The following is a 23,142-nucleotide window of genomic DNA, read 5'->3' as shown; positions in this document are numbered from 1 at the left end:
TTTGAACTAAACGATAATGAAAATACAATGTGTGTGATATACATAACAGAAGCAGTGCTTAGAGGTAAATATATATCTTTAAAAAAGAGAAAATTGAAAATAAGTAATCTATCTCACACCTTAAACAAATAGAGAAGAAAATCAATTTAAACTCAAAGTTAGTTGAAGAAAAAAAGATTAAAGAGTGTAAATCAATAAAATATGGACAGACAATAGGGAAAAAATAAAACTCAAAGCACATTTTTAGAACATTTCAATAAAACTGATAAACATCCAAAAGAAGAAATGAAATTTAAATAATTAATATCAAGCATAATAAAAAGAAAACATCATTACATATCCACACTAAAACATTAAAAGAACAGGAGGGATTGTTATTGACAACTTTTATTTTAAAAGTAGGCCAAATAAACAAACTTCTTAAAATACAATTTTCATAACTGGCACAAAAGAAATAAAAAATATAAATTGTTTCATATCTATTAATGAAATTGAATTTGTAATGAAAAAGCTTCCCACTACAAAAACTTCAGAGTCATGTAGCTCCATTAATAAATTCTATCAAACATGTGAGGAAGAAACTACAAAACATGACCAACTAGGGTTTACGTCAAGAATGCAAAGTTGTTTTAACTGTTAAAAATCAATGTAAATTTGTCACATAAATATAATAAAAGAATGGTCTTATGTAAATCTTTGTAAATGTGGAAAAAGCATAAAACAATATCCAATACACAAAATAAAACTCCCAACAACATAAGATCAGAGGAAAGTTTTCTCAGTCAGAAAAATGGCATCTCTAAAAAATTTATATTCAACATTATACTTAGTGGAAAAAGACTATTTTCCTTTGCTGTTTCTCTTCTCATCACTTCTGTTCCACATTTAATGGAAGACCCTGGCAGTACAGTAAGGCATAAGAAAAAATAAAATGCCTTTTAGTTGAGAAAGGAAGATGTAAAGTTGCCTCATTAATATTTAGGTAATAAACTAAACTAAATGTGCATAAGACCTACACACTAAGAAATCCCATAAGATTTCTGGGAGAAAAAAAGAATATCTAAATAAATGAGGAGATATACCATGTCCAAGGATTACAAAACTCAATAGTGTTTGGAAGTCAATTTTCCTCAAGTTTATGTATGGATTCAATGTACTACAGTCAAAATCCCAATGGACTTTTATTTTTATAGAAATTATCAAGCTACTTTTGAAAGTTACATGAAAGTTCAAAGAACATAGAATACCTAACATGACTTTGTTGCTTTGCCTCCCATGGACTTGTCACCCTTTTCCCCTGGGTGGCAGAGCCACCAAAGGTTACTCAAAGCCCATCTCTTCTGAGCACTGAGAAGCCCCAAAAAGGGGTTAATCTCCTGGAATCCTCAAGAGAGACGCATTCCTTCCATTTGGGAAATTAACCACAAATTGGAGTTCTCTCCCTGCATTTATTTTCCAGACCAGGAAGTTCCAGGAAGAGAACATAGGTGGAGTTTTTGCTAAGTACCATCTAACAAGTTTAACAATAGAAGCTGGTAACATTCAGTAAGGTGACATTCTATAATACAATTTGTAACAAAAGCTTGATTTTAGCAAACATTCTCTTCTTACAGCAATTTCCCAGTATCTGTACATATCAGTCAGTAACTAGTCTGTCTTTGAGCCAGCAACCATGCTGTGTTACAATGTTTTATCTTACAACAGAGACTATATAGCCTGGGGAAAATTTCCTGTCCTTTGCAAGGTCAATATTTGAAACTGCAAGGCTTTGGAAAACCAGGCCCTGTGAAGTACATTTGCTTTATGCATATTCTATACAACTTGGTAGAAAAAGAGCAAACAAAAAAATATACCTGACTTCAAGATTTACTCCAAAAATAATTATAATAAAAAAATGAAAAATTGGCATAAAAACAGGTCTACTGATTAAAGGATCATAAAAGTTGAGAAATAGACCCACACATAAATGTCAATTAGTTTGTCACAAAAATGCCAACTAATTCAATGGGAAAAGGGTAATATTTTATACAAATTCTGCTGAAACATGTGGCTATCCATAGTAAATACTTTCATCCTTTAACCCTGTCTCACACCATAAACACACACAAAAAATTTAAATTGTCTCATAGATCTAAGTGTAAAACTATAAAAATCCTAGAACAAAACATAGGAAAATATTTTTTTAAAACAGAACACAAAAAGCACTAAAAATATGATTACAAGACTTCATCAAAATTAAAACTTGCGTGTTTCAAATGACACTTGTAAGAAAACAAAAGGGCAAGCTGAGATTGGGGGAAAATATTTGTAATATGCCTTTGACAAAGGACTTCTATTCAGTATGTACAAATAACTTTAATATTTCAGTACTGGGAAAAATCAATATGATATAAAAATGAACTAAATGTTTGAATATACAAATGGCCAATAAAAATATTTTAAAATGTTCAAAATTGTTGGTCCTCATATAATGTAAATTGAAACAACATTTGAGTATCACCATGTATTTACAAAAATAGGTAAAATAAAAAAGATAGACAATACAAAGTATTTTCAAGGATGGAGAACTGGAAATTGCATACATTGCTGGTGGAAGTGTAACATTAAAAAATGACTATGGAAAACTGTCTGACAGCTTCTTATACAGTTGAAAACTTACCTTGCCATATGACCCAGAATTTCTACTTCTAGTTACTCAACCAAGAGAAATAAAAATATATGTCCACAGAAAACTTGTACAAGAATATATGTAGCAGTTTTATTTATAATAGCCTAACACTGAAAACAGCAAACAGGTGACTGGGTAAACAAATTACAGCATATCTATATATTGGAATACTACTCTGCAATTAAAAGGAATTAACTCCTGATATGCACAAAAACATGGATGAATTTTATAAATCTTATGCTGAGACAGAAGCCAGAAGGATAACAGTACATCTGTATTATTTAATTTACATAAAAGTCTAAAACAGGCAATAGTAATCCTAAATTGTGGAAATCAGATCATTGATTGCCTGAAACAAGGGTAGGGACGATTAGGAAGGGACATGAGAAAACATTTGTGGTGTGAAAGAAATGTTCTATATCCTGCTTATCCTGATTGTTTTCATCGTAAAGGCAAGGTCCAAGAGGGTAGAAGTACATGTATTAAAGCTACATTCTAGTGCCCAAAGCAAGCCATAAGGCAAGCCAGATTCATAAGTTTGGTTAACAGATTCCATCTTCTAATGGTGAGATCAGCAAAGTCTCACAGGAAAAGATATGGATATAGACTGTGATGTAGAATCAGGGCCATTTTTACAATTGATCTACCATACTGACTAAGGTCCCACATTCTTTCTATTCTCATTGATTCTCTTGACAATCCAACCAGTACTTCCCTGAGCTTATCTCCTTTTTTCAATACTTCGATGAATGTTTCTAGTAATAATCAACACAGGTTTTTAACATTCTATTCTCTAACTCCTTCTTAGGCTCAGTAAACATTTTAGATTACCTTTCCAAGTTATCAAAAACAACAGTTTTACCAAATGTTTTGCCACTGCATATAACATGGGACTTTATCTCTTCAGTCTCCAATAAAAGACCTTCATCACTTTCAACTGTTCTCTCAGATCCAAATATTTAATGTCTTGTTATGGCAGCTACCCACTTCCATTTCTATGTACCAATTTTTATGCAAATAAGATAATGTTAGCAAGTATAACAAATAAACCCTGAAACCTCAGGATTTTAACAAAGTAAATATTTATATTGCATTCACTTCACATCCAAAAAAAAAGTTTTATTGATTGGCTTTGGTGAGGTAGTAGTTTGACCCTTTCCTCTACATAGTCCTTTAGGAACTACAGTCCTACTGTCTTCAACCCGTGAGTTCCAAAGTTGCCCTGGGTGTTGATACTCACCTATCCAACAGTGAAAAAGTAGAGATTCATAGATTTTTTAAAGATAATTTCACTACATTTCATTGCCAAAAATGAGCATCACAGCTATGCCTATTTGCAGAGGAATAAAAGCAAATCTGTGTCCAGGATAGAACAGAAAGGATTTTGGGAAGAGTTCAACTTCCCAGCCTTTTCGACATAATCCATTTGCTTGTAATATTGTACTCTTTTCCTATTATTTTATGATTATCCCATTAGACTATGGGTTTCTAAAGTCTAAAGTTTCTCAACATCTTAAATATCCTCCCCTCCAAAGTAAAAGAACTTAAGGACACTAAGTGTAATCACTACTTCTTTTTAGTCAGCTGCTCTTTCTAAATAGTGTTTTAATTCCATTCCTTTTTATACACCCACATTATTGTAGTTGCTTTGTTGTTATTTTTGTTATTACTCTTTATATTGTAATCGTATATATTTTTGGTGTGATCTTTATTGTAACGTTATCTTTTTAATTTGTACATGTTTATGAGGTACAGCATATTATTTCAATACATGCATACATCGTATAGTGATCAAATCAGGATAGTTAGCATATCCATCAGCTAAACATTTATTATTTCTTTATGGTGAGAACATTCAAGCTTCTCTTTTCTAGCTATCCTAAAGTATACAATACAATATTGTTAGCTATAATCATTCTAGAGCACCAGAACTTATTCTTCCTATTTAGCTGTAATGTTGAACCCATTTGATCAACCTCCTCCAACCCCTCCTCATCCTCCAATTCTCTGTCTCTGGTAACCATATAATCCTCTCTACTACTATGAGAACAGCTTTTTTAGATTTCATATATAAATGAGATTATGTGGTATTTGTCTTTCTGTGCCTGACTTATTTCACTTAACATAGTGTCCTCCACATTCATCCATGTTGTCACAAGTGGCAGGATTTCATTCTTTTTAATAGCTGAATAGTATTCCATTGTGTGTGTATTTATATATATATATATATGAATATATATGCACACACAACATTTTCTTTATTCCTTTATTCATTGACAGAAATTTGGGGTGATTCCATCTCTTGGCTATTGTAAATAATGCTGTGATAAGCGTGGGAGTGCAAGTATATCTTCAATATACTGATTTTATTACCCTTGAATATCTACCTGGTAGTGGGATTGCTGGAGCATATGGCAGTTCTATCTGTAGTTGCTTGAGGAACCTCCATACTGTTTTCTATAACAACTGTATTAATTTACATTCCCACCGACAATTAGCAGAGTTCCCCTTTCTCCACATCTTCACCAACATTTGTTATTTTTTGTCTTTTTTAATAATAGCCAGTCTAACTGGGGTGAGATGGTATCTCACTGTAGTTTTGATTTGCATTTCCGTGATGGTTAGTGATCTTGAGCATTTTTTCATATGCTTGTTACCATTTATTTGTTTTCTTTTGAGAAATGTTTATTCAGATTTTTTGCTAATTTTTTAATCATATTTGTGTTTTTGCTGTTGAGTTGTTTGAGTTCCTTATATATTCTGGATATTAGCCTCTTATAAGATGCATAGTTTACAGATAGTTTCTCCCATTCTGTAGGTTGCCTTCTCACTCTGTTGATTGTTTCCTTTCCTGTGAAGAAGCTTGTTAGTTCAGTGTAATTCCATTTATCTATTTTTGCTTTTGTTGCCTGTGCTTGCCCAGTCCAGTTTCATAAAGTATGCCCCCTATGTTTTCTTCCACTAGTTTCATAGTTTGGAGTCTTAAAGTTTAGTCTTTATTCCATTCTGAGTGAGATATAGGGGTCTAATTTTAATCTTCTGCATGTGGATATCCAGTTTTCTCAGCACTATTTATTGAGGAGACTATCCTTTTCCCAATACAAGTTCTTGGCACCTTTGTCAAAAATCAGTTGACTGTTAAATGTGTGGATTTATTCCTGAGCTCTCTATTCTGTTGCATTCATTTGTGCATCTGTTTTTATGCCATTGCCATACTGTTTTGATTATTATAACTGTATGGTATTTTTTGAAGTCAGGTAGTGTGATGCCTTCAATTTTGTTCTCTTTGTTCAAGATCACTTTGGTTATTTGGGATCTGTGCATATTTTTTCTACCATTCCTTCTTGCTTCTTAAACTTCCTTTCTGGAAAGTTCCAGTCAAGATGGCAGGATAGATGGTCTGCAGCATCACTCTTTCCCATTAATCAACCAATTTACAACTATAAAAATGTAACATCAGCCAAGCCGGGGCCACTGGAGCTCAGGGGAAGAGGAGGAGAGATCTATGGGGTTCATGAAGAGGGAGAAACCACGATGAGAGAAAGAAAAAACTGCTCGGAGCATTTCAGGCCATGGCTGCTTTAAGGCTCAAGCTGCTGAGTGCATGGAGCAAGAGCTGGCAGAAGCCACAGCTGTGCCCTTCAGATGGAGTTACTTGGAAGTGGCAGGGGAAAAAAGGGCCTTGGTGCCCCCCAGAACAGCAAGACCACGAATAGGGTTCCCATGGACCCATGCAGGAGCAAGGAGAAAGAACAGCTGAAAAAGGGGAGCCATTCAGAGGCTGGTGAGTCATCACAAGGGATAAGTGCAGGGCCCATCCCATGGGAAGTGTTTGGAGCATGGGCAGTGGGGGACATAGGCCCACTGGAAGAACACTGGGACACAGTAAGGACACCCAATCCACTCCCCAGCTGGCACAGGACAACTCAGAGGAGACTGGTGGGGAATGCAGAATTGCATGGGATGCAGTTTGATGAAAAACTCAGGCCCAGATCAGAGTTTCTACACAACCCAGGTCTCTTTAATGGTTGACACAATAAGGTCAACCATTAAACCCTGAGCTGCACAAAAGTCTTCCCTAGGGAAGCAGCAGCAAAGCAGCAATTTAGCTCAACCACACAGCTCAAGTACTGGTTCGCAAAGGAAGTTCCCCCATTTTAGAAGTGAGCAAAGGACAAAAAATCAGTTCTGGCCAAGGCACATCACCAATGCCTTGGGGCCCACCAGGAGACATAATGGCTGGAGCCAGGGACCAGACCCCACTCCCACAACCAGGCACACCATACCAGTGCCTCCAGGTCTGCCTGGGAAAATGATGCTTGGAGCTGGGAACCAGATGCCACTCCCATATCTGGGCATACCACCAGTGCCTTGGGTCCACCCAGGGACCCAGGACATGAAGAAGGGGACTGGAACCTCTCCCAGAACCAGGCACACCACACCAGCGCCTCTGGGCCAGCCCATGGACCCAGGACATGGAGAAGGGGACCAGAACCCCCCTCCTCTGCCCACAACCAGGCACACCACCAGTGCCTTGCAGCCCTGCCCAGGGGCCCAGGGCATGGATCTGGGGACCTGACCCCGCTCCCACAACTAGACACGCCACAGCAGTGCCTCGGGGCCCACATGGTGACTCAAGGCTTGGAGCCAGGGACTGGACCTTCCTCTCACAACCTGGCATACCACACCAGCACCATTGGGCCCACCTGGGGATCCAAGGCATGGAGAAGTAGACCAGATCCTCCACCCACAACCAGGCACACTGCCAGCACCTCAGGGCCTGCTTGGTGACCTGAGGTATAGAGCTGGGGACTGAACCTCCCTCCCATAACCAGGCAAACCACACCAATGCCTCAGGGCCCACCCAGGGAACCGAGGCATGGAGAAGGGGACTGGACCCCCTCCCATAACCAGCCACACCCACCAGGGCCTTGGGGCCCCACCTAGGGGCCCAGGCCATGGATCTGGGGACTGGTCCCCCCCTTCCACAACCAGGAACACTTCCAACCCAAAGGAGTCTGCCAAAAACCAACTCCATGTGTGTGGCCCACCACAGCCACCACTATAACCATGGCTGCCACAAAAATGGCTAGATGCCACAACCACCATGCATATGGTCCTCTAGCCACTGAAGTATGTTGACACAGGAGAATCACCAGCAGAGGTAAAGAAAAGAATAGGATGTCTCTCTCCACAAAGCCCATTTCAGAGTGACAGAAGAAGCAACTGCTCTATGATAATATTGGGAGACCTCATCATACCTCTAAGCATTGGACAGATCATCTAGGCAACAAATCAACAGAGTAACCATTGTTCTTTCAGAAAGAGAGAAGAAATCTAGGGTAATTAGAAGGTGGAGGGGGAGGGAGAGGGGGAGGGAGAGAAATTGGACAAGGGGCATAAAGAAAAATTATGATTTGTAACAATATATGTGCTAGTAATATTGATTTGATCAACATATCTCAATGTTGAATGCCAAAAATTTGTATAATCAATTTTGATTAAATATTCTTTTTTAAATTCCTTTCTGGAGTTATTTTTCTTCTTCCTGAAGTATATACCCGTTAGTGACAATCTGTTGGTGATAAATTATTCAGGATTTTTGGATCTGATATCTTTGTCTTATTTTCACTCCTAAAGGAAATTTTCAAGATAAAAAATTCTAGGTTTGTAGTTTTTTTGTTTTTGTTTTCCCCTCTCTAAGCAGTAAGCATAATTATTCCAAAATCTCATTCTGCTTCCATTGTTGCTGTTGAAAGTTAGTGAACATTCTAATAATTTTTATTTTATAGATAATCTGTCTTCTGTCTCTGGCTACCATTAATATATATCATTGATGTTCTGTGATCTTAGTCATGCTTTGTGTATATTATTTCCTATATTTTGTTATTTATGTCCTTCATGATTTTGGGAAAATTTTATGCCAGCTTTTCTTCAGATATTACAAAGTCTCCTTTCTCTCTATTCTTTCTCTCTTTTGCTCTCTCACTATTTCTATTATCTTTGATCAGACTTGTGTTATACTCTCTAGTTTTATATTATATGTTTATTAACTCATGTCCATATTTCCACATTTTCTACATCCCTGCCTGTCAGTGTCTCATTCTGTATAAGAGGCTCTAATCTCTCCACCACTTTCAGAAATATTCTCTTCAGCCATGTCTAATTTGATGTTTAACCTAGTCATTGAGTTTTACATTTATACCTTTATATTTTTATTTTTCAATTACTATTTTATTTTTTAATCTGCATGATTTCTTTTATAGTTGTTTCTTCCTTGATCATTTTTAATCCACAATTGTATTTATTCCAAGGTTCATTGCTATTAACATTCAATATGAAATTATGTTATTCTGTATTTGATAATCCCAGGATGACTAAATAAGAACAATTGAATCAATTGGTGCAACAAAATTAAAAAGTCAAATTTCGCCATTAAAACATAAAGATTTGCAATCTAGTTTCTTGGTCAAAAATTAAATCTAACCATTTTCCATGTAACAGACTCAGATCAAAACAAAGTGATATACACACAAAAGTAAAAATTAGAGGATAAATAGGCAAGGAGCATGAGATTAATAGAGTATTTGAGAAATATAAAATTTAAAGTAAAAAATACTAATAAATTAGAAAGAGTCATTTTAGTTTGGTAAAGATAAATAAATCTCTAATAATAATATTAACTTCCATGAATATTCATTTTCAGAGAGAAAATTAATCAAAATACATTTTTATTCAAACTTTAATAAAAGTTTTTGAAATATAAGAAGATACTGAGAGTAATGAGAATAGTGGGAAACTAACACATCTCTTTGTCTGACAGATTAATTAGGACAAAAGTGAATAAGAATATACAGCAGTAGCTTTCTGTGCAGGGATAAGCAGGCAAAGCCCTAGGACCCTCGTTCCTGCGCCCAGCAGACTAGCTTTGCATCTATTGATATGGGTATTTTATTTTATTTTAGTGTTCAAACATACCATTGGATATTTAACCTGACAGAAAGTTAAATTGCTTTAAAATTATGAAAAACATTACAATAATATTTGAATAACACAATTTGCAAAAACTATCTAAATGCCAATTTTTAAACTTTTATCATAAAAAAAATCTTTTTTCCCAATAATCATGGAACTTGCATGAAAATTGATCCTATATCTGGTTACAAAGATTAATTCAGCAAGTTACAAAAAGTGGAAACTGTGCAAGTCACTCTCTCAACATATTAAAACATATTATATGTGGCCACATTTGATATCAGAGGAATAGACAGTTTTATATGCTTTTATTATTAACCATAAATAATAATTATATTCACCATGAAGCTAAAAATGTTAGGGTATAATATAAGTGTGCTGATCAAGAAGCAGGAATTAGTAAATTAAAATACAGAATCCCATGTATTATAACACAAAAATAATAATAACAAAATCCTTATTTTAAAGACCAATAAAATAGACAAATCTCTGACCTAGTTAATCATGTAAAAATCATTACAGGTAATATTTATTAGGTCCTCACTATTTGCCATGTATTTTGCCAAGTAATTTATGACAACTTAATTCTCAAAAAAATATTATGAGAATCATTCAATTGTTTATTTCATAAACATTTAATAGGATATACGAAACACTCTATGAGGCACTGTGGATATACTGCTGACCAAAAAAAAAAAAAAAAGATTACACTGCCACGAAGATATTTGCATTCTCTGAGGAATAAATAATTATCCCCATTTTACAGATGGGGAGACCAAATTCAGAGAACTTAGGCAACTTTCTTACGATCACATAGCATCTTTGTGTTCAAATTGTGCTTGAACCCAAGTCTCCCTAAAGGCTCATGCTCCTATGCATTATATAATATTACCCATGTAGGGGAAAAACAGGAAACACATACTTATACCATTAAAATGATAAAGAAGATCATCATCTTATCATTGTAAACATTTTTATTTATTTATTTGTTTGTTTGTTTATTTTTGCCCGCTTACTCTGTGTCAGGCACTTTAAATCACTTAATGTTCACAATTACTCTTGTCATAGGTAGAAGTATGTCCACTATATTTTACAATTGAGGGAACTGAAGAAATAAGGTGTTAAATAACTGTTGCAGAGCTACTTTCTACCCAGGAAGTCTGGCTGTGGAACCCACACTTAACTATTACAGTGTACGACTACTCGTGAGGAAGAAAATGTTTTTGAAAACTTTAAACAATTACTTTTATATAACTTACTTCTAAAACACTGAGATTCTGTATGAAGTAGATAATTTTTTAATGAAACATGAATTACCAAAGTTGATGCAAGCAGAAATTTAAACACAACACAAAGAAAACCTGGTCAAAAAACTAATTCCACTGATTGTGGCAGATGCAGGTAACTTTTTGAGTCCTATCAGTATTTTAAGAAAAACAGAATTACTCTACTATTTAAGTTGATAGAGAACATAGAGATGGGAATATTCTGGCACGTTTACCAAGCTATCATCCATCACTACGATACCACATCTGTGAAAGCCAGCTGTATACCAACCAATCACAAACTCACTAACAAATAAGCACACACACAAACAACCCTAATAAGCTATGATCTCACCTTGAAATATAGATGCAAAAATACTAAATACAAAAATCAAAAATAAATTCTGTTATACATTTTAAAAATGATAGTCTATGATGTAAGAGTTATTCCAAAATGCAAGGTTCAACCTTATATTGGAATATATGTACCTAAGGAAAAACAAGCAGAAATTGCCAACTACACTTAACACCGCAATCTCAGTTTTATGGTTTTTTTCCTAAGGAATAAATTGGAAAGATGTTCAAAGATACACAAGGGTGTTTGTCATAGTGTTGTTTACAATAACAAACATTGCTATCACTCCTCTAAGAAAAAAATAATGGAAAAATATCCTACACTTAGCATTTATAGCCCATGGTAGAATGCTACAAGAGATGTACGTAAGATACACAAAGTACTTTGTTATTTAAACAAAAATCCCAGCTGGCTAGACAAATAAGGACTTTGCTGAAGAGGAGGCATTTAGGATGATCTCAAAGGATTAGAAGGGTTTTAACAGATAAGATTGGAAACACAGAGAGGTTTGTTTCTGGGTCAGGAGATATGGAAGGAAGCAGTAAGAAATGAAAGTGGAAAGGTACACAGGGTTCAGAGCATAAAGTGCATTAAATATAGATAGCAATAAATAAATCAGTGGAATGGAACTGAGAAGCCTGAAACAGATTCAAGCATGTGAGAACCAATTATATGATAAAGGCAACATTTCAAATATTGTGGGAAAAGGAGTTTTACTTATTTAATGATGCTGATATAATCAGTTGCATTCCCTATCTTACATCAAAAATATGAAAGTCCAGATGAGTTAAAGAGCTGAATGTTTAAAAGTAATAAAAATTGCTTCCAAAAATACTGCAGAAAATATTGACATAAACCTGGGTTTAGAGATAATTTTCTAAGGAAAAAAAATTAGAAGTCATGAAGGAAACAATAGACATGTTTTCTTCTCCCCAAAAATATTTTTCACAGACTGTGGAAGAATATTTCTGAGAAACAAAATTTTAATGGCTCTAATACACAAGGAACTCTAAGAAGTTAAGCTATGCAAACAGGTGAATAAAAACATGAAATAAAGTAACATAAGTAAGTAATTCACAGAAGTGCAGAGGCAAATAGTTAATAAAATGGTGAAAAGATGTTCAATCCTCTCAGAGTTTAGTGAAATATTAAATAGGCAACAAAATACTGTTTTTTTTAACCTATCAATAAGGACACAAATTAAACAGATTGATCACATACAGTGCTGGCAAGGATACAGAGAAACAGTACCATACATTACTGATAGGTGTAGGAACTGCTGCTATATTATTGAAAAACAGTCTGGCAGTACTTATTAAAATAAAACATATGCATGCCCTTTGATCTATTAATCCTACTTTTGTGAATGTCTGCTGCAGAAAATAAAAGCAATAGTACATGATATATGCGCAAGGTTGTTTATAGAAGCATTGTTTACTAGTGACAAAAAAAGAGAGAGAGACAGAGAGAAAACAAAACTGGGACTACCCTGCATATCTGACTATAAGAAGCAGTTGATTGAATTCTGGTACATGTATACAATTAAGTGATATGCAGCTATTAACCATAATAAGGCCAATATTTATTGAATATGATCTTTCAATAACCAAATAGCAAGTACACAAGATTTACATTAAAAAAAGCTCGTCATATGTGTGGATATACACATCATAGAGACAAGGCGGGAGATTACATTGAAATTGTGTGAGCTGCAGCAGAAAGAAGAGATTTGTAGGGGTTGGAGCATAAAAAGTACTTAATTCATTTACTCCATGACCCTTTTGTTTGACTTATTACAATATGCATATATTAGTAATTTAACCAAATTACTTTAGTCATTTAAAAAATATTACATTTTTAAAATAATCAACGATAATACATTAAAATGTGTAAACTATTGGCTGTGAATTCCTTTCCCTGAAATCTAAAAGAAAAAGAAACCATCCTCTTGTAATCTAACTACTTACCAGACAATCCACATGGAAAGTGAAATATATCAACCAGTGAATGGTTCTTAATTGTGATTACATTTTATTGCACTCAGCCTATTAAGTACTTAAATTACCAGATAACAGGATCTATGTTCCTAATAGTGGAAAGTGTATTAACGGTATTTTTACTCCCTGTTGTAGCCCCGTTCCAACAATCACATGGATGAAGGTTAATGGTTATATTCCCAGTAAGGCACGTCTGCGGAAATCTCAGGCAGTACTGGAAATACCGAATGTGCAGCTGGATGATGCAGGCATATATGAGTGCAGAGCTGAAAATTCACGTGGAAAAAATTCCTTTCGTGGACAATTACAAGTATACAGTAAGTGTTTTCAGCAAAGCATGATGCTCTAGTCCCAAGAGTCAAACTAAAAAATGCAAATTAATTTGAAGTGAATATTGTTTGTTAGGTACATAAAACTAAGTAATAATTTATAATCATACATTTTTTGACATGGTAAAGTATCAGGTAAAATCACCCTACAGTCGGAAATGCTTTGAATTAAAAATGAATGTGGAATTATCAGTCTCTTTGTACAGCAGACAGAATTTATGTTCTTAAAACTGAGGTATTTTCCTGGCACCAACACTAGCCTCTAAGTTACAAATCTTATAAACTTTATTAACTATTCTTGCTCTTGGCCTGAAACAGGTGTAACAATCTATTGCCCACGTACCAAATCCTGCCCAGCTGCCACTTTTTGTAAATAAAGTTTTATTGGAACACAGTCATGCCCATTTGTTTATATATCACTTATGTCAGCTTTTGCCTGACTATGGCAGAGTTAAGTAAAGACAGAGACCATGTGACCTACGAAGACTGAAATATTTACTAATGTACCCTTTACAAAAAAGTTTGCTAACCTCTGGCCTAAATTAATACATCTGTATGATAAGTACTGCAAGTACTTATACTACAACCTGCAAGTGTTTATATTGTCCAAAACTGTCAAAGAGTAAACTAGGTTGTGTGTAAGAATTGGGAAAATCTGGTTCAGAAGCTTTCATGATTTCATTTTTATTTCTAAGGATCAAAAATTGTTTCCACTTTTCATATTTGTTTTCACGATATACATAATGGGTAAGTGATAGTGTTCTCATTTCCCAGATGAGGACACTGAAAAAGAGGAATACAATAAGATAGATCATTGATATGAGCAAATTGCAGATACTTTGAATATGCAAATATCCAAATTGCATGCTGGCTGATTCTTCCAAGAAATGATCACTGTCACTGTATCTCAAGATCAGTTCTCCTAAAAAGCTTAATGCTCTTTACAGAGATTCTTAAACAATATTTTGAAATATTGATATCTGAATTCAACCTGTCTTTCCTTATTTTTAACAACTCCTTTAGAAATTCAGCAACCAAATTGACTATGCATTACACATTTTCATTTATTCATTGATTCAATTAATGTTTATTAAGTGCCTTTTACTGCTTTACATGCTTTGAAGGAACTCATGGTCCATTTGGTTAGATGGAAAGTGAACCCCACATTGGAGCAGAGCATGCTATGTGCTGAACTAGGCATTGCAAAAGATTATGGGAGTGCAGAATCTACCACATTCTACTCATATAACTCAGCAAAAGCTTTAGAAAGGATCAGTGCCTTAAAGGCTAAACAGAGGAACGCATCCTGGAAGAAATAGTCATTTAAAAGTTTGTGAGATTGAAATACCAGCACTGGTTTGGTTATTTTTTAGGCCACGCATGTTGTACTTGGATGAAATGCACAAAGTTTATAACGGGGTCATAATTCCTTAAAACAAATCATTAAGACAACTCTATAGCCATAGGGGAAAAAAAAATCATTGCTCCTGTACCCCGATGGAACTATGATTAACACAGAAATACATGATGTCATTTTATCCTCACAACAACAGTGCAAAATACTACTGGTACCTATTTACAGTTAAAAATTTGATACTGAAGGACAAGTGTTCAGCTAGAACATTACTACTCAAAACCACAAAAAATGCAGAATGAATGCCTATTACTCTAATGGCTATGGGGAGAAAGTCCCAAGTATCTCTGTTGTGAAGAATAGCCCACACCTAAATACAATTAGATTGTACAGTCTGAGGACTAAGGCTCCTACATGGTAACACTCTACTTATTCACCCTTCTCACTCCAGCTACTCAATTCATAGTCAGTAATGATTGTTGTCAGAAAAGCAGAAATAAATTACTCTCACTCCATATTACTGGTATACATTCCAGTGAGAGGGTTTGCTACTAACAATCTATGGGTTCTCCTTATCGTGCACAACTAGATGTACACTTCAGGCTGGCCAGGTAAAGACAAACCTGCCCAAAGCATGCATCATTGTGAATAGAAAAGTAATCTAGATTGTTTCCTAGAAAGAGAAACTGGGCCAAATAGCTAAGTGACATATATTTCTGGCAGTTCAGGAAGGTATATTGAAAGCATGTGACCTCTCACTATAGTCCATGGTTAGAGTGGCTTCCTACCAGGCTTCATCAAGTGGCCATACACTTTGATTTGCCCTAGATAATCTCAATTTTTGTCAGTTGATCGGAGGTCGTTATGAACAGTGTCCTATTTCACTTCCAGAAGTATCTCACATACATATTCACCTGACTTTTGCACTTTTAAAACTGTTGTGTTTGAATGTTGTATTAGTCTGTTTCTGTTGCTTATACCAAAAATACTTGGAACTTGGTAATTTGTAAAAAAAAAAATAGAATGTATTGCTTACAGTTTCAGAGGCTGGGGTCCAAAGTCCAGGGAGCGTATCTGATGAGGGTCTTATTTGGTGGTAGCTTTACAGCAATGCAGCAGTCTCACATGGCTGAAAATGGTGGAGTATAGAGAGAGAGACTATCCTGTCCTCTCCTTTTAAAGCACTCAGAAACTTGCATACGAAAAGCACTCAGAAACTTGCATATGACCGCCATTACAAATCCATTCATTAGGGCATGGTCACCAGAATCTAATCATCTCTTCAAGGCCCCACCTTTCAATTACCATAGAAGGATTTCCCACTCTCTTCACATTGTCACAGTAGGGGTCAAGCTTTGCGGAGACACTCAGTACCTCCCCAAACTCATGTGCTGTAAGTTTTTTGCTGTGCTTTGCACATCTAAATACATTCATTACATTCTCAAAGTTTTAACTTGTTTCAACTCAAAAGTACAAAGTTTAAAATACCATCTGTGAAGTCAAAACAAGTTATCCACTTCCAAGATGCAATGGTGGGACAAACATAGGGTACATATTCCCATTCAAAAAGGGAGAAACAGGTCAAAAGAAAGGAGTAACCGGTGCTAAACAAGTCTGAAACCCAGCAGGGAAGGCATTAAATCTCAAATCTCGCAAGTCATGTGCCTTGACTCCATGTTCGACATCCCCTGCACACTGGTGTAGGTGTTGAGTCCCCAAGTCATGGGGCAGCTCCACTTCTATGGCTTTCCTGGTCTGAGGCCATGCTTCAGCTCTCGCAGGCTGGCATTGCATGCTGGTAGCTCCACAATTGAGGGTTTTCCGTGGCAGTCCAGTTCCCTTGGCTCCGCTATTCATGGCCTTTGTGGGATTTTTCTGCTGCAACTCCAACCCCACACTTCCTCTTGGCACTGCTCTAGCAAAGGCTGCATGCTGTGAATCAGCCCCTGCAATAGATCTCTTCTGAGGCTTACACACTTTTCCATACATCCTTTGAAATCAGAGTGGAGCCTGATTTCACAAGCCTTCACACTGCCATTCTGCGAGCCTGCAGGCCTAACACCATATGGGTGTGGCCAAGGACTCCAAAGCTGCAGATCCAGCCTCACCTGAGCCTATTTAGCTACAGTGGAGCAACCAAAGCAGCTGGGGTAGTCCCGGGCAGCAAGCCCATGGAAGGTGCCTCGGGCCTGTTCCCTGAGGCCATTCTGCCTCCCTAGGCCTCTGAACCTATAATGAGTTGGCCCCAGAGGCCTCTGCAATACCTTCAGGGCCTTTTTCCTCTTCTCTTGATAATCCCTTTCTTTTGTACTAATCTTCTTAGCACAATTGCATTTTTCTCCTGGAAATGCTCCCTGCTTCTCTACCACATGGCCAGGCTGCAAATTTTCCAAATATTTATGCTCTGCTTCCCTTTTAATTATACATTCTGGCTTTATGTCATGCCTTTTCTGCCATAACTCAACATAGGCTGTTGCAAGTAGCCATGAAGCTCCTGAATAATTTGCTGCTTAGAAATTTCTTCCATCATATATCCTAGGTTAGCACCTTCAAGTTCTACAATCCATAATACTTTGGGTCATAAAGAGAATGCTGCCAAATTCCTTGCCATTTCATAGCAAGAGTGAACTTTGCCCCAGTTTCCAATAAGTCCCTTCTCATTTACATCTGAGAACTCTTCAATATGACCTTTACTGTCAATATTTCTATCAGCATTCTGCTCTCCACCATTTAAGCAGTATCTAAGAAGTTCCAAGCTTTTGCTTTGTTTCTTGTCTTTTAAATTCCCATGAGCAGCTAGGCTTTTTCTAGCCTTCTCCTTTAAATTCTTCCAGCCTCTTAACACCCAGTTCCAAAGCCATGTCCACATTTTCAAGTATTTGTTATATGCAACACCCCAGTTCTCTGGTACCAATTTTCTGTATTAATCTGTTTCTGTTGGTTATATCAAAAATACTTGGAACTGGATAATTTGTAGGAAAATGAAATTTACTGCTTACAGTTCAGAGGCTGGGAAGTCCAAAGTCCAGGGAACACATCTGGTGAGGGTCTTCCTTGGTGGTGACTACAGTAACGTAGGGGTCACACATGGAAGAAAATGGTGGAGCAGAGAGACAGACTTTCATGTGCTCTCCTTTTAAAGCCCTCAAAACTGCACACATGACCATCAATATTAATCTATTCATTAAGGCATATTCTTCAGAACCTAATCACCTCTTCAAGTCCCCACCTTTTAATTAACATAATAGGATTTCCCAACCTCAAAGGGGACACTCAATCCAAGGCAAATGTAGACAGGATCTTGGCCAACATATCCACATGACTGGCAATAGGTATGGATAGCATGATTCATGAATGTTCCACTGTATCCACAGTTTACATTTTACAATCTTCTCTCAGTAAAATGGATTATTGTTGGGAGTGTTGTAACTCAAGCTGTATCTGTTGGAAGACGGAGGGGCTGACCCTTTTTATCCAAATAGTCAATATTCACAGAGTGCTGAAAATATAGAATTTTCCTGTAGCTAACTTTCTTCTTGAAAGTGTAGTTACAGGAATGCTTTACATATTCAACTCTTGCACTCAAAAGATGAACCAGAGTTCTAAGGCAGCCTTTCTAGTATCATTTTTTGGTCAAAGTATTGCAAACGTAAGTACTAATGTAGATGGTAGACATAAATTTAAGTCACATATTTTATTGTTTACTAAGCATCTGTATTGTAAACATAAAACAACAAATGACATAAAGAGGTCCATGATAGTTAAGTAATTAAAAATTAAGGTAAACTTACATGTCTAATATAACAAATAGGTTTGAACAATAATACTCAGAAGAGAAAAAAAATTAAGCTATTAAAACCTAAAATACAAAATTTTGGAAATAATTTAAACGATAGAATAAACTGCATAATTATTCTACTGAATATACATTTTGTTTATAATACAGAGTAGTTTGACAGGTTCAGTAATTTCTTTGATTATTTCTGTACACTCTAGTTTTTAATGATTGAACAAAAAGGCCTGGTTTTAACTAGTCATACAAAATTTTGTATTTATATCTCCAATATAAATTAAACCTTGCTTGTTGAAGTTCTCAATTAAAAAGAAAAGAAAGAATGAAAGAATAAGGACACAAATGAAGAAAGAAGGAAAGGAGGAAGGGAAGGAGCAAATGTGGAAGGCGAGAGGGAAGGAAGGAAGGAAGGTCACACATCATTTAAGCAGTTTTATATTATAAGGAGCTCTGACAATGGGAGATATTTTGTGTATGGAAAAATCTTATTACATAGAGATGTGTGATCTATATAAAGAAAGTTTAAATATGTATTGTGTGCCTCACCAACTAGTAATTTGTCATTCTGTAGAGTAGTTACTGTCATTATGATCTCTAGATAGTTTGTATTTAGTATTTAGACTAGCGATATATCAGTATTAAAATACACCTGTAACCAGGATGCTTAAAAGAAAACTAAGTTGTGCTGTACTAAATATCCAACAAAGGAATACAATTTTATTTTCAAAGTAGAATAACATTATAGATTTCCTTACTTTGTAAAATCTCTGGAGAGTATCCTCAAAATGTAAATGTGTTCTAATGTGTGTGGTTTGATTATAAGCTTTTTCAAGACAAAGTCTATTTTTGCTGTTTCTTTCTAGCATAAAGCATTATGTTCTGCATACAGTGGATAATTTTTATTATAATTCTACACTATTGTAAAGATTAATGCTTAGATATGCACATCATTCTACAAGGTTCACTGTGAAAAATAGATGGAAGTCAGGAGAGACTGAAGAACTAATGAAAGGAACTAATAGTTGCAAAGAGCTTATGTTCTAGATACTACTATATTATGAGGTACTTTATATACATTGATTCACAATCGCCCTTAGGTATTAGGACTCCCATTTGATACATAAAGAAACTAGATCTAGAAATATTAAGCAACTTATGACTCACAGGTCCATTAATAATAAGCAATAAAACTGGAATCTAATTTAGAACTGGCAATGACATCAGAATTCACCTCCCACCTCCACCCCCCATCTATCTGATGCCATCTCTCAGTGAGTTATTGATGACTAGAGCTAAAGCACGCAATGAGAATGGGATGGAGAGTGGATAATTTCTACTTAGAATATTTTATCAGTGTTAGAGAAAACTATTTAACACATTAAAATCCTTGTCATTAGTTCTCATTCTGTATTTTTCTTCAAAACTGTGTGTATCTATGTAAGGTATGACTTTTAAAGATGTTTTAGCTATTAAAGTACATTAAAGATTTGCTGTAGAAAATGTTATAAAATTGAAGATTCCTGATTAATAATTTCACACATAAAGAAATTTTTCAATTCTATTTCTTTGGAGAGAAATTTCTTGCTTTGAATCCTGTTGTTATGAAAATGGTGCCATATGTACTGGTACAGCTGATAGAAAAGGAAGCTGAAGTTAATGTGTGGGCAATGGATTTGGTGGGAAAGTAACCAATATCTATTATATTCAATCATCATAGTAGCCCATTGAAACAGGAATTACCATCTACAGCCTACAGATGAGACTCATTAAATTTAAGTAACTCATTCCCATTCACATATGAGAGTGAGAGCGTGGTAGCACTGGGACTTGAACCCATGTTCACCCCAACTGCATAATCTTTCCAATATACCACATTACCTCTCACTCGCCTACAGCTAAGAGTCATAATATTGAAAGGGATCTATTTAGATGAATTATGTTGACTCCTCAATACTTAAGAGTACAGGGGCAATGAAGGAGGCCAATAACATTAGCATTTATCAGTAGAGAGGTACAGAATTTAAAATGACAAGAGATAAAAGTCAAGAGTTTTCTTTATGCACATCTGCTTAGTGTTTTGAAAAATGTAACCCAGAGACTGATCTGAAGTTTAACTATATTTCATAGGTACTTACCAATATCCAGTGCATCTGGGGAGGTTTTAACAGCTTCTGGGTTTAAAATGCCATATGTCTCTTCAATTTTCCACACCCTATAATAGGTGGCCTGACGAAAGCTAGATAAAGAAAGCTCCTAAGTTTATTTAAAATGTGGCCCAATGTGCGATTTTTTTCTTCCAGAAAGATCAAAGATTCCTCACAATGCAGATCATATTGTGATGTATGTTAACCCCACACTATTATTCAGAAGCCAAAACCATTGCCCTTTAGTTACCTGCAGTCCTCTGCCAAAAAAATCTTTTAAACACAACCTTTTGTGTGTCTGATTTCATATTACCAATAATTTTGTTGTGTTCTAAAAACCTTGAAAGAACTGTACTGTCTTTTTTATAACAGGGCCTAAGACAAATTCTTTCAGGCTACTACCCAGCATTTAATTGTTATTTTTAAATTGTATCACAGCCCTTTCACATAACCTTTCTTGGTTTGGTCCATATAGTACAGACCTAGTGGTTTATAAAATATCTTGCAATGCAAAAAAAAAAAAAATCTATTGTAAAAGTCAAGCTGATCCTGCATTGAACACAATCTACATTTTCCAGGTATATCATGAAGGATGACAATTCATAAATTCAAATAGCCTTAATGTTAATGAATGTTTATCCAATGATGATGTTAAATTTATTTCTCCAATATGGAGCTTAGCTTCATTGTAACATGATACACATTGTATATCATGTATAACGTGGTATACAATGATACACAATCCATATATTTGTGTCTGTGTGCATGTTTGTATATATATGTGTATGTACCTCTGTGTGTTTAACTGAACTTACCTGAAAGCTTTTATATTAAGTCAATTAGTGAGTAGTTTATATATAGCAATTAAATATAGCAGCTAAAGAAGCAGACAAATGGCATCACCAAGTCATACTGTTTCAGTTATTTTTGCTATTGTGCATCATTATAGATATCCATACAGATATATGAGATATATGCAGGTATTTTAAAAAGTTCATGGAAGGATTTGTATAATCTTTTAATTCTATTTTTCCATGACCATTTTGAAGTACTCTCATAAATTTAGATAGATATATAGATATAGATACAGATGATATAGATATAGATAGACATAGACATAGATTTAGATAGATATGGAGATCCTATACATACTATATAGGTTGGCTTATATATTCATAAACCAGGGAGTCATAGTTCAAGACAGCAAGATCTGAAACCACATCTGTTTTTTATATCTATCAAGAATTAATAAATTGATAGCATTGTTTTTAATTCTGAGGGCAGTGTAACAGGCCATTTTTATTTGTAGAATTGTTGGTAGAGTGAATTTGAATAATATTTTAATCACTTCTTACCCACTAGACTTTGAGCAGACAGCAGACATACATTGTGGCATATTTCTAATTGTATTCTCTGTGTAAGCTTTGCACCTATTGTGGTGTCAAAAAACATTTGAAGAAGAAAGGAAAACAGGAATTAATTCATTTTAATGCCATTGATCACTTGTTTGATTCTTACGACAAGTTCATTTTGGAATCAAAACTCTAAATTAGGCTATTTTATAGAGTAATCCAAAACATTATTTCAATTTCTAGGTTTTTCTTTTGTAGATGACAAAATTGTTTTATTCTAATATTTTAACAGTTCTTTCTTCTCTAATCCTCTATTTTAGTAAGTTTTTAAGATCTTTTAGATCTCAATGATCAACTATCTAGCTGGCTAACTAAATAATTAAATAACAATTTAAGTCAGCAATAGAAGAGAGGTAACAAGCTACTACGTGATTATTTTCCAAGTGAATAAGAACTGTAGGTGTCCAGGGATGATGTAGGAGACTCCTTTCTGGGGTGGTGATTAATATACCTTATTTAATTTAGACTTAATCTTGAATTATGGATAGAATTAAAAGAGATGGAGAAAAGAAGTAGAACATCCCGGGTGGAGTGAACAGTTTGAAGAAAATATAGTGTATTTTTGGAAGACAGCAAACTGGTCTACCTGGATCACAGGGTCACACATAGTACAAAGTAGTCTGGCAAAGTAGGACAGGAGAGTTTACAGAAAGCCCAAATATGAAAGTACACTTTGGTATTGCTTTTGTAACTCACCACTCCCATCAGTATTTTTAGCATATATGACATGTAACTACAAGGAGACTGATTTCAGAAGCCAGGCACAAAAATCAGCATTAATACTTGAAACTCACCATGGTAAAATTTTTGAATGATAACTTCTAAGTTTAGAAGCTGAATCACAGAATGT

At 35.3% G+C, this 23,142-nt stretch overlaps 1 protein-coding gene across 1 annotated transcript in view; it reads left to right on the top strand.

Moving 5' to 3' along the window:
• Nucleotides 1-23,142, top strand: part of CNTN5 (contactin 5) — a 473,778-nt gene that overhangs the window by 194,086 nt on the left and 256,550 nt on the right. The window contains exon 8 of the mRNA XM_063094835.1: nt 13,396-13,577. Coding sequence (XP_062950905.1) covers nt 13,396-13,577 — 182 coding nt within the window. The remainder of the gene's footprint in view (nt 1-13,395; nt 13,578-23,142) is intronic.

The sequence above is a fragment of the Cynocephalus volans genome, chromosome 4, assembly GCF_027409185.1.
Source record: "Cynocephalus volans isolate mCynVol1 chromosome 4, mCynVol1.pri, whole genome shotgun sequence".
Taxonomy (NCBI): Eukaryota; Metazoa; Chordata; class Mammalia; order Dermoptera; family Cynocephalidae; genus Cynocephalus; species Cynocephalus volans.
Note: the sequence above shows the minus strand (reverse complement) of the source record. Positions and strands in the feature narration are given on the sequence as shown.